The sequence below is a fragment of the Vulpes lagopus genome, chromosome 4 (assembly GCF_018345385.1).
Source record: "Vulpes lagopus strain Blue_001 chromosome 4, ASM1834538v1, whole genome shotgun sequence".
Classification (NCBI taxonomy): domain Eukaryota; kingdom Metazoa; phylum Chordata; class Mammalia; order Carnivora; family Canidae; genus Vulpes; species Vulpes lagopus.
Window position 1 is genome coordinate 124,440,875 of NC_054827.1, and position 13,363 is coordinate 124,454,237.

The window sequence follows — 13,363 nt, forward strand, 5'->3', positions numbered from 1 at the left end:
GCTACCTAGAGACTTTTTAGTCGGTACCCCCTTGAGAATGTAAATTGTCAGATGGTAGGGAAATTTGTTTAAACATTCATTGGAAACCCATGTATACATCTTACTAAAACTTGAAGCATTATGAAAAAATATTAGGATTATATATGTATTTGCTATAATAGATTTACACTTAAAGTGCTTTGTAATTTTTACATACAGCAGGGAAACAAAAGTTTGCAAATTTCTCTACATAATACTTTTAATACAGTATATTTCACTTGAGGGCAGTCATGTGAAAATCTACTTACATGCAAAAAGTAAATCAAGCAGCTACACAAAGCAAAAAAACATGTTTTGCTATAAAACAAAGTAGAATTTTGATCAGTTCTTAAAATAGTAAGTTACCCTAGGTTATATAATAAAACTTTTGAGACTCAAGTGCATTTTCCTGTACTTTTTAGGAATACAAGTAAGGTGTACTTATCTTTTAAATTAACTGGGAAAGGATTTTTCCTAACTAGTGGACAGTTGGAGAGGTGTGGGTGCTCCTGGCTTTTCTGCTCTGAGACTCCATTGGATGAGGTTTTTCCATCTCTTCACAGAAGCCATGGAACTCTGGCCATCATGGTTACTCCTAAATTCATTGACCAACATGATTTAAAACCACAGCCCAGCTTCCTGATTCTAGATTCATTGCATATGCTCTTGCTCAGCCACACCAAGTACCATCTGTACTGGATACAGATGGTGTGGATGAAGTTTGTGAGGCAGAGTAGTCATCCTGCCCTCCCATCCCTGTCACAGAGAGAAAAGCTTGGGCTTATCTTGTTCCGTCTGCTTTGTGAGTGGCTCTTCCTGCCGCCAGTGGCCTACTAGTCTCCCTCACTGCCTTCCCTCTTGGGGGATTGCAGGTGATGAGGGCTTCTTCCTACCCTCACACATAATGAGTGTGCCCCCTAATTTACATAGCCCTCTACAGGGTGGCCTCAACACTGTTACTAGAGGACAGGCCTTAGGTGGAAAGGGTCCATGAACTGCTGATCAGAATGGCGTATTCACTTTGCAAACTATACGTGATAATGTGCTTTCAGCATAGTAGACAAGAGTCCCGGCTCTCATCTAGAGATAAACCATCTCTGACTGAACCCTACTTCTTCCCCTTCCCAGCCTCGGTGCCCTGGACACAGCTTCTGGTTGCTGAGTGTCTGTAATTCTTATCTCATCTCATGAACCTCAGGTGCTAGGGGAATTAGGAGCATTCAATGAGGCAGCGCATAGACAGGGTTTAGCACGATGCCAGACATGTGTTGAGTGTTCCCTAAACAGCAGGTAGCTATTATACCTGCATTTGGCAAATATTTAATTGACCATTATTGTATGCCAAGCTCTGTCTTAGACCCTGAAGATCAGAGGCAAGCAGAGCCTGATCTTATGGAGCTTATATTCTGCAGGTGGAAAAGAGACCATGAATCAGGAGGTATTCAGAAATGATAAATACCATGATGAAAAGGAACAGGGGATGGATTAGAGACCGTGGGAGCCAGAGATTGATGGTCTGGGTGTGGATGCAACCATTCCAGCTGAAGCCTGAATGATATATGCCCTCCTTTCTTGCTTATGTGCTTATTTTTATTCATCATAACTCCATAGAGATTGCTACCTGAAAATGTCTTTAGGAAGTAAATCTGCGTATTACATACTCTGTGATTAATCCAAACAAATTACAGCTACCATTGTCTACAAATATTAGGTACAAATACAGTGGGTCAAATGATGTATTTGTCCTAAAGGATTTAAGTTCAGATTCTGAGTCTGAATTTTAAAAATCAAAACCAGAGGAACTACGATTTTGATGTGCCCTCTCCCTTTTTATTTTTGCCACTTATATAGACTCTCCTTGTAAATATATAGCTAATTAGACAAAGTCTAATTCAAATTAATACAAGATTTTCAGCACTCACTGTGTCAGAGAATAAAGAGATCCCTGCTCTTTTGTAGCTTGCCTTCTAGTGGGATTTAAAAAGTCAGAGCTCCAGTATTTGAGTAAATCTGAGGTTTAGTAACATATTTAAGTGGAATATTAAGAAACACTTTTCAGAAAAAAAATTAAAAAGGAAACACCTTTCCAATAATTTTTCTCCTTAGGTAGCAGATCGTCTGTTTTCATCTTTTGGACAAGATATATTAGATGCTCTCTATTGGACAGCAACAGAGCCTAAAGAAAGAAAAAGAGCCCATATTGGAGTGATCCCTCACTTTTTCATGGCTGTTCTCTATGTCTGTATCCTTTAGACTTACTGGAAATTTCGAGTCAGTGCGTATTCTACATTATTTTATTTGGCTAACTATTTCTCAGATTTAAAGGGGTGTGTGTGCACGCACGTATGTGTCCTGAAGATTAACATGAAATGTCTTTTAAAGTAATTGTAAATTAAAGAGCCTCATGTATGTTTGCTCCATTTAACTGATAGAAAACAATTCTAGTCTCGGTGTGACTGATTTTATGGAAGGACTTGAGAATGCAAGGTTCATATTTAGACATACTTTATAGAGATCTATATTCAACTTTCATACCTATACTGGAATTGTTTGTAATTTATCTTTAAGCCTATGAATTTTTTGTTAAAACCTAGGGCGTAAAATGTATACGGTTCATCCAGAGGTAAAATTTGAGATTGATTGGGGAGGAATTTTAGAAGTTTTATCTCCTCTGCTCCCTATACCCCTCCTTAAAGCTTTTCTTTTGAAGAATTAAAGCTTTACTGTATAAACTGTGTGCGTGTATGTGTGTGTGTATATACCCACACATATATTGGCCCGTGCACATGCATAGCTATATTTAAGTCCTATATGTATACTGTCTCTGAAAGAGTGGTACATGAAAAAAATGAGGTTATTATTTGGAAAGTTAAGGGACTAAGTGGGAAGATTTCTATAAGTGTAAAAGTTCCAAGTATGTGGAGTAAAACAGTTGCTATTCTCATTTAAATAAAATATTCCATGTGTAATATGAATATAATTCTGCAACTTGTGGGTGTCTTCAAAAATGACATTGTAAAGAAGAATCTCAATTATCAGACATTTCTTACTCTTACATTTCTCATCCCCTACAGAACTATAGAAGCCAATTCCTTCCAGACTTTTACTTAGTGTTCTTTTCTATTTTAGAATGCAAGTTAAGTATCTTTTTTCAATATTAACGAAAATTTGTTCCACTTATTTAACAAACTTTTTCAAGGACCTGTTTCCCAGGCCTTGTGCCAAATGCCAGAAGTTCAAAAAGAACAAGACTGCCATCTTCCAGGACTCACAGTCTAAGTGAATGGATGCCCAGAGGCTCATTTCTGCTTTGTTTATGTGGATCCCATACATTTTACCTGTCAAATTAGTATCAACTATAGCTAATAAGATAATAAAGCTCTAATGCAAGACTGGATTTAGAGATCATAATCATCCCCCCCCCATTTACTTTCAAAATTGTATAGTTTTATCTACTAATTAACATGAAAACAGACAAGCTTTTTCCTTGACATCACTCACTGCTAGTTTTGCATGCAATTCTCATCATGGTTCAAGCAACAACTCTCAACGTGGCTTTTAATTCACACAACAAGTCACTGCTTACTATCATGATGTCTAATAATGTAAGTATGAGATTTAATTTTACACTTTTGAGGCTGTATGAACACTTTAATGGCAATATTCTGGATGGAATGAAATTATTTTTTCAAATGTTATTTACTCTCCAGAAAGTTTTACATGTAGCATGTCCATTTTTAAACTGTTCATAATAATAGTGATCTTTTTGTTTACTGTTTCAGTTTGTTGAAATTAAAGGAAGTGTTTTCAAGAAGTTTGAAAAGAATAATCTTTTTCAAATGTCAAATAGCGGTATGTACACTTAGCTTCTACATGAAGCTTTATGCAGTATTATTTTGCCACTCATTCTGAAACTCTCTGTCACATTTCCTCTGGGCTGCTGCTTTGACTTAGCTTTGCTTTCTTTCACTCCCTCAACATCTTTACCAGGTTTTCTTACTATCTTGGTTATTGTAATTTCAAGACATTTAAGATAAAATATAATGAGCATTTGCATAGCACCATCCCATACTTTCAGAGCTTATTAATCCAGAAATTTCTTTGTAGCAAATGATATTTCATGTTATAGATGTGGAAACTAACACACAGAGAAAGTAATTTGACATCCCCAGGTCACCCACACAGATGCCAAGAGCAGAATTATGGCTGTAAACCTCAGATTGTCTCTCTGTGCTCAGCTTTTTCAGTTATGGCTTACTGCCTCCTTATCCTAAGGTGAAAGCACAACATCTATCCCTAGAAATATTATCTTTCATAGGTACAAAAATCAAAGCAGCATAGTGTCTTGGTTCTCAAAATACAGCATATGGGACCCTGGAAGGGTATCCCTGGAAAGGAGTTCACAAAGTCAGGACTATTTCCTAAGAATATGAAGACATAAGTTATCTCTCACCATGTTGATATTTGTACTGTGGTGGGAAATGGAGGTGGAAGTACCCTAATGAGCTATCGCTGCACACCCGCCAGGATGGCTTCTTCGGTAGTCTACCACCAATAAATGTTAGCAGGGGTGCGAAGTGACTGGTGTTGTCGTGCTTTGAGGTGTAAGTGGAAAATATTACAATTGCCCTGGAAAACCTTCTGGCAGTTTCTTATACAGTTAAATGTTTGCCTATCCTGTAACTTAGCAGGGAGAATACATGTTCACAAAAGACTTATACAACACATGTGGCAGCCTTATTCATAGTAGCCAAAAACTAGAAACAATCCAATGTTTGTCAGGAAGAAAGCAGATAAACAAATGGTGGTGTAGTCATACTGTGGAACACTACAGCTATTAAAACAGAAAAAACCACCGATACTTTCAACCACATACAAAACTGGAATTTCCATACTTGAATTATGTCAGTGAAAGATGTAAATGCCTTACCAGTGTAACACCAGCCTATATATAGTGTATTTATTTTGCAGACATTCATGTGTAATTATACTGTCATCGTGTTCTGACTAAAAGAAAGTTACACATGCACTATATTATTGTTACTTATATACAGTACAGTATGTATTCAATTTTTTTTTTCAGATATTAAGGAACGATTCACAAATTATGTGCTTTTGCTAATAGTATGTTTAAGAAACATGGAGCAGTTTTCTTGGAATCCAGGTATGTACCTTTTAACAGATACAGTGCCTTCTAATTTTACTCTTGAACCACAAATCATTCTTTTACATGGAATAGAGTGAATATTGGAGAGAACTTCAAAAACTTGAGCTCTTCTGCTACTTGGGTGTTGGAAACACCTGTTCCAACAAAAGGATTTGAGTATGTTCTGCTGAGTGTGGAAGTAGTCTTTGTCCCTTCGTTTCCTGTAAACCTCACAGCATCTCTAGAGCTGTGTATTCAGTGGGTGAGTGGACGCTGCTAAGTACTGTGGCCTCTTTGTTTATTTAACTGTAGTGTGCTAGGGTTATCTAAATATAGTCAGCAATTTCTCATTTTCACGGTTCACCAGAATAACTTTTTGCTCTTTCTTAACATTTGTCTTTTACTCACTGCCTCTTAATTAGCATTTTGAATACAGATAAAATTTTTAAAAATATAATGTAAGGCAGTAAATTTGATTACTTACACATTTTAAATCAAGACTGACAGGAAGTTGTTGAGATTCTATGAATTTTCATCATCCACTCACTTAGCAGACATTTACATAAAGCCAGGTACTGTGGTATACATAGAGAGTACCAGGGTTTGTGTGGGACACCCAGGCTCATAGTGGAAATAGGTCATTACAACACAGTCTGGAAATGCTGAAGTGAGGTTGGTGGGAAATGATCATGTCTTAAGTGAGAGTTTTTTATGTCTGATATTTTTATACAGCTTAGTTCTTATGGATTGTGATTATACTTTGCATTTTATTAATTACCCTCAATGCCATGCCATGCACATTCTAGGCTTTTAATAACTTCTTGTTCACTTATTTTGATTCATTGCTACTTTTCAGATACCTGTGAAAATCCAGAAACAGTAAATGAGATATATGATCTTGGAAATATATTTCCACAAGTTATATTCTTGTAGAAAGCATAAGACCAAATGATATATTTTCCAGTGACTTGAGTTCCTGTTTGAATAGATCCAAAGTCTGCCTCACTTGTGACAGCAAAGCCCTCCCCTACACACACTGGGATTTTCTATGCACCTGGATTCTTGGTTTATAACTAAGGCACCTAACATGGTGTCTACAAGAGGCTGGATAGTGGGCATGTGTGGCTGGTCTCAGCAGGACTCACATGGGATCAGCAATCCTGAAGCAGGGCAATTGCACCAAAGGACAGTAATTTAAGCCTGCTGACTGCTCGGTATTTGAAATCCTATTCTCACTTGTACTGTGATTTTCAGCTAATTACCTTAGGTCTTTTTTATTACTGTTATGGCAGAGAGTGTGATAAAAGGAACAATGTTGGTGAACTCATCATTCTTTCACTCTTTAGCTTCTTTTCATTTCTTTTCTTAAAAACCAAAATACCATTTATGGAAGCTTCCTATAAGCTTCCAAGATCATGAGCAACATAAAAATAATACTAGCTACTTTGTGTGCCAGGCACATTGTTCTGCACTTTCCCTCCTTATTTAATTCTCATAATGGTCAAGTATAGAGACTTTTTTTTTTTTTTTAAGTATAGAGACTTTTTATTTTGTAGATGAGGAAACTGGAGCGTAGGTCATTAAGAAACCTGCCCAAGGTGATGGAGCCAGTTAGTTGCAGTTTGACATTGAAAGAAGTTTCCTGATTCCCAAAGCTCAACAGGATGCCAGACCCACTAAACCTGTCAGCATGGGTAGCCTGAACTATATTGTGTCCACCTCATCCAGTGTCCAGATCCCAAATTGCCTAGGTCTTTGTCAACATTTCTATCCTTTTCTCTCTCTGTCCCACCCTTATATCTTTCTTCACAATCTTTTTTGTCAGGTGCTTGATACCAAATTTTAATAAATCTAAAGGTGAGCAAATTTGACAAATTGTGTCTGTGTGACAGTGAAATAAATGATTAGTATCTTTAAGTCATACTGATCAAAGAGTTTGGGAAGACATTGTTCAGTTGACTTCAGTACATGTCGCTACTAGCTATTTACTGTCACATTAGGCAGCTATAGAATTAAAGGATTTTATAATAAACCTGCTTAATTAGCCATCCTACCAGTGTGTTGGCTCCATGAAGGAAGTCGGGGACTCTTCACCTCTGTCCTGCCCCTCAAGGGTCTGACACAAAGAAGTATAGAATAAATACCTATTAAATGAATTATCATTTAACTTGATAAAATATAGCTCTTTATATAATTAATTGAATGCTAGTTTTGTCTGTTATCATTTATTGACAACATTATAGCTTAACCCTGTGGAGATTTCAGATTTCTTTTTTTTTTTATAATAAATTTATTTTTTATTGGTGTTCAATTTACCAACATACAGAATAACACCCAGTGCTCATCCCGTCAAGTGCTCCCCTCAGTGCCCGTCACCCATTCACCCCCACCCCCTGCCCTCCTCCCCTCCCACCACCCTTAGTTCATTTCCCAGAGTTAGGAGTCTTTATGTTCTGTCTCCCTTTCTGATATTTCCCACACATTCTTCTCCCTTCCTTATATTCCCTTTCAATATTATTTATATTCCCTAAATGAATGAGAACATACACTGTTTGTCCTTCTCCGATTGACTTACTTCACTCAGCATAATACCCTCCAGTTCCATCCACGTTGAAGCAAATGGTGGGTATTTGTCATTTCTAATGGCTGAGTAATATTCCATTGTATACATAAGCCACATCTTCTTTATCCATTCATCTTTCGATGGACACTGAGGCTTCCACAGTTTGGCTATTGTGGACATTGCTGCTAGAAACATCGGGGTGCAGGTGTCCTGGCGTTTCATTGCATCTGTATCTTTGGGGTAAATCCCCAACAGTGCAATTGCTGGGTCATAGGGCAGGTCTATTTTTAACTCTTTGAGGAACCTCCACACAGTTTTCCAGAGTGGCTGCACCAGTTCACATTCCCACCAACAGTGTAAGAGGGTTCCCTTTTCTCCGCATCCTCTCCAACATTTGTGGTTTCCTGCCTTGTTAATTTTCCCCTTGTTAATTTTCTGGTGTGAGGTGGTATCTCATTGTGGTTTTGATTTGTATTTCCCTGATGGCAAGAGATGCAGAGCATTTTCTCATGTGCATGTTGGCCATGTCTATGTCTTCCTCTGTGAGATTTCATGTCTTTTGCCCATTTCATGATTGGATTGTTTGTTTCTTTGGTTTGTTGAGTTTAATAAGTTCTTTATAGATCTAGGAAACTAGCCCTTTATCTGATACGTCAGTTGCAAATATCTTCTCCCATTCTGTAGGTTGTCTTTTAGTTTTGTTGACTGTATCCTTTGCTGTGCAAAAGCTTCTTATCTTGATGAAGTCCCAATAATTCCATTTTTGCTTTTGTTTCTTTTGCCTTCGTGGATGTATCTTGCAAGAAGTTACTGTGGCTGAGTTCAAAAAGGGTGTTGCCTGTGTTCTCCTCTAGGATTTTGATGGAATCTTGTCTCACATTTAGATCTTTCATCCACTTTGATTTTATCTTTGTGTATGGTGCAACAGAGTGGTCCAGTTTCATTCTTCTGCATGTGGATGTCCAATTTTCCCAGCACCATTTATTGAAGAGACTGTCTTTCTTCCAATGGATAGTCTTTCTTCCTTTATCGAATATTAGTTGACCATAAAGTTCAGGGTCTACTTCTGGGTTCTCTATTCTGTTCCATTGATCTGTGTGTCTGTTTTTGTGCCAGTAGCACACTGTCTTGATGACCACAGCTTTGTAGTACAACCTGAAATCTGGCATTGTGATGCCCCCAGATACGGTTTTCTTTTTTAAAATTCCCCTGGCTATTCGGGGTCTTCTCTGATTCCACATAAATCTTAAAATAATTTGTTCTAACTCTCTGAAGAAAGTCCATCCATGGTATTTTGATAGGGATTGCATTAAACATGTAAATTGCCCTGGGTAACATTGACATTTTCACAATATTAATTCTGCCAATCCATGAGCATGGAATATTTTTCCATCTCTTTGTGTCTTCCTCAATTTCTTTCAGAAGTGTTCTATAGTTTTTAGGGTATAGATCCTTTACCTCTTTGTTTAGGTTTATTCCTAGGTATCTTATGCTTTTGGGTGCAATTGTAAATGGGATTGACTCCTTAATTTCTCTTTCTTCAGTATCACTGTTAGTGTATAGAAATGCCATTGATTTCTGGGCATTGATTTTGTATCCTGCCATGCTACCAAATTGCTGTATGAGTTCTAGCAATCTTGGGGTGGAGGCTTTTGAGTTTTCTATGTGGAGTATCATGTCATCGGCGAAGAGGGAGAGTCTGACTTATTCTTTGCCAATTTGAATGCCTTTAATGTCTTTTTGTTGTCTGATTGCTGAGGCTAGGACTTCCAGTACTATGTTGAATAGCAGTGGTGAGAGTGGACATCCCTGTCTTGTTCCTGATCTTAGGAGAAAGGCTCCCAGTGCTTCCCCATTGAGAATGATATTTGCTGTGGGCTTTTCGTAGATGGTTTTTAAGATGTTGAGGAATGTTCCCTCTATCCCTACACTCCAAAGAGTTTTGATCAGGAATGGATGCTGTATTTTGTCAAATGCTTTCTCTGCATCTAATGAGAGGATCATATGGTTCTTGGTTTTTCTCTTGCTGATATGATGAATCACATTGATTGTTTTACGAGTGTTGAACCAGCCTTGTGTCCTGGGGATAAATCCTACTTGGTCATGGTGAATAATTTTCTTAATGTACTGTTGGATCCTATTGGCTAGTATCTTGTTGAGAATTTTTGCATCCATGTTCATCAGGGATATTGGTCTGTAATTCTCCTTTTTGGTGGGGTCTTTGTCTGGTTTTGGAATTAAGGTGATGCTGGCCTCATAGAACGAATTTGGAAGTACTCCATCTCTTTCTATCTTTCCAAACAGCTTTAGTAGAATAGGTATGGTTTCTTCTTTAAACGTTTGATAGAATTCCCCTGGGAAGCCATCTGGCCCTGGACTTTTGTGTCTTGGGAGGTTTTTGATGACTGCTTCAATATCCTCCCTGGTTATTGGCCTGTTCAGGTTTTCTATTTCTTCCTGTTCCAGTTTTGGTAGTTTGTGGCTTTCCAGGAATGCGTCCATTTCTTCTAGATTGCCTAATTTATTGGCCTATAGCTGTTCATAGTATGTTTTTAAAATCGTTTGTATTTCCTTGGTGTTGGTAGTGATCTCTCCTTTCTCATTCATGATTTTATTAATTTGTGTTATTAATTAATTCTCTTCTTTTTAATAAGGCTGGCTAATAAATAGCCAATTAGCCATTATTTAATTTTATTAATTTGAGTCATTAATTAATTCTCTCTCTCCTTTTTAATAAGGCTGGCTAATGGTTTATCTTATTAATTCTTTCAAAGAATCAACTCCTGGTTTTGTTGATCTGTTCCACAGTTCTTCTGGTCTCGATTTCGTTGAGTTCTGCTCGAATCTGAATTAACTCTCTTCTTCTGCTGGGTGTAGGATCTATTTGCTGTTTTTTCTCTAGCTCCTTTATGTGTAAGGTTAGCTTTTGTATTTGAGTTCTTTCCGTTTTTGAATGGATGCTTGTATTGCACTGTATTTCTCCTTTAGGACTACTTTTGCTGCATCCCAAAGATTTTGAACGGTTGTATTTTCATTCTCATTAGTTTCCATGAATCTTTTTAATTCTTCCTTAATTTCCTGGTTGACCCTTTCATCTTTTAGCAGGATGGTCCTTAACCTCCATGTGTTTGAGGTCCTTCCAAACTTCTTGTTGTGATTTAGTTCTAATTTCAAGGCATTCTAGTCTGAGAATATGCAGGGGACGATCCCAATCTTTTGGTATTGGTTCAGACCCGATTTGTGACCCTGTATGTGGTCTATTCTAGAGAAAGTTCCATGTGCACTTGAGAAGAATGTGTATTCAGTTGAGTTTGGATGTAAAGTTCTGTAGATATCTGTGAAATCCATCTGGTCCGGTGTATCATTTAAAGCTCTCATTTCTTTGGAGATGTTGTGCTTAGAAGACCTATCGAGTATAGAAAGAGCTAGATTGAAGTCACCAAGTATAAGTGTATTATTATCTAAGTATTTCTTCACTTTGATTATTAATTGATTTAAATATTTGGCAGCTCCCACATTCGGGGAATATATATTGAGGATTGTTAAGTCCTCTTTTTGGATAGATCCTTTAAGTATGATATAGTGTCCCTCTTCATCTCTCACTACAGTCTTCGGGGTAAATTTTAGTTTATCTGATATAAGGATGGATACCCCTGCTTTCTTTTGAGGACATTTGAATGGTAAATGGTTCTTCAACCTTTTGTTTTCAGGCTGTACTTCTCCTTCTGTCTAAAATGAGTCTCTTGTAGACAGCAAATAGATGGGTCCTGCTTTTTTATCCAGTCTGAAATCCTTAAAGGGGAATTTTAAGAGTCCCCCTTAAAATTTCTTGCAGAGCTGGTTTGGAGGTCACATATTCTTTTAGTTCCTGCCTGTCTTGGAAGCTCTATATCTCTCCTTCCATTTTGAATGAGAGCCTTGCTGGATAAAGTATTCTTGGTTGCATGTTCTTCTCATTTAGGACCCTGAATATATCCTGCCAGCCCTTTCTGGCCTGCCAGGTCTCTGTGGAGAGGTCTGCTGTTACCCTAATACTCCTCCCCATAAAAGTCAGGGATTTCTTGTCTCTTGCTGCTTTAAGGATCTTCTCTTTATCTTTGGAATTTGCAAGCTTCACTATTAAGTGTCGAGATGTTGAACGGTTTTTATTGATTTTAGGGGGGGATCTCTCTATTTCCTGGATCTGAATGCCTGTTTCCCTTCCCAGATTAGGAAAGTTTTCAGCTAGGATTTGTTCAAATACATATTCTGGACCTCTGTCCCTTTCGGCCCCCTCGGGAACCCCAATTAAACATAGGTTTTTCTTCCTCAGGCTGTCGTTTATTTCCCTTAATCTATCTTCATGGTCTTTTAATTGTTTGTCTCTTTTTTCCTCAGTTTCCCTCTTTGCCATCAACGTGTCTTCTATGTCACTCACTCGTTCTTCCACCTCGTTAACCCTCGTCCTTAGGACTTCTAGTTTGGATTGCATCTCATTCAATTGATTTTTTAATGTCTGGCTGATTAGATCTGAATTCTGCAGTCATGAAGTCTTTTGAGTCCTTTATGCTTTTTTCTAGAGCCACCAGTAGCTGTATAATAGTGCTTCTGAATTGGCTCTCTGACATTGAATTGTAATCCAGATTTTGTAACTCTGTGGGAGAGAGGACTGTTTCTGATTCTTTCTTTTGAGGTGAGGTTTTCCTTCTAGTCATTTTGCTCAGTGCAGAGTGGTGAAAAACAAGTTGTATTGGGAAAAGGAGAAAAAGAGAGGAGAGAAAGAAGGAAAGAAAAGAGAAAAAGAAAAAAGGAAGAAAAAAGAAAGGGAAAAAAAGGGGGAGGTGGGGGAAGCAAACAGAAATCAAAAAGAAAAAAAAAAACAAAAAGAAAACACGAGGGAGTATCTTCTGATTCTGTATACTTTAAGTCCCTTGACTTCCCCTGGAATTGGTCCGTCTAGCTGGTCTTCTGGGGGAGGGGCCTGTTGTGCTGATTTTCAGGTGTTAGCACTTGGGGGAGCTGCTCTGCCCCCTGCCTGGTGCAGGGCTCAGTGGGGGTTGTTTACCCCGTGAGGCCCCTGGAGGAACAACCCCAGTGGCTGCTCTGGAAACCTGGATTCAGCCCCCGCAGTTACTCCGGGGCTCTCCGTCTGCAGGGCCTGGAGGCTCCGAGGCGGGTCCGCTGATCTGCTCAGCTTGGGGCAGGAGCGTCCTTGTGGTCCTGTGCCCTCCCGGCCTCTGCCTGTCCCCGGGGGAGGCCAGATCCTGGGCTGTGTCCCAGGCGCCCTGTGCTCCGGGGCCTGCGCTGTTGGATTCGTGCTCTGGCTGTGCAGCCACCTCTCCACGGAGCCGCCGCTCAAGCCCCTCCGAGCTGCTCCCGGGTCAATGCCTTTGCGCTGCAGCCCTTCAGGGAGCTCGGCGCACTCTCCCGGCGCACTCTGGCGCACTCTCCCGGGGGGGCGCAGGTGTCTGTTAGTGTCCCAGGGAGCCCGAGGGCATCCCCACCCTCCTGGGGTCCTGCTCGAACTCCCTGCGGGCGCCTTTCCTCCAGGAAGATTGGTGCAGCTCCTGCTTCTCCGGGAAGGTGCTTGCTTGTCCTGGGGACACTCGCCCCGGCCTTAGCCCAGCTCCTCGCGGCCCCTCCCCCTTGGAGGCCTT

General features: G+C 39.3%; 1 protein-coding gene across 2 annotated transcripts in view; it reads left to right on the forward strand.

Moving 5' to 3' along the window:
* Positions 1 to 13,363, forward strand: part of TAPT1 (transmembrane anterior posterior transformation 1) — a 65,161-nt gene that overhangs the window by 37,078 nt on the left and 14,720 nt on the right. For both annotated transcript variants that reach the window (XM_041752237.1, XM_041752238.1), the window contains 4 exons: positions 2,125 to 2,260; positions 3,526 to 3,623; positions 3,801 to 3,870; positions 5,102 to 5,182. In XM_041752237.1, coding sequence (XP_041608171.1) covers positions 2,125 to 2,260; positions 3,526 to 3,623; positions 3,801 to 3,870; positions 5,102 to 5,182 — 385 coding nt within the window. The remainder of the gene's footprint in view (positions 1 to 2,124; positions 2,261 to 3,525; positions 3,624 to 3,800; positions 3,871 to 5,101; positions 5,183 to 13,363) is intronic.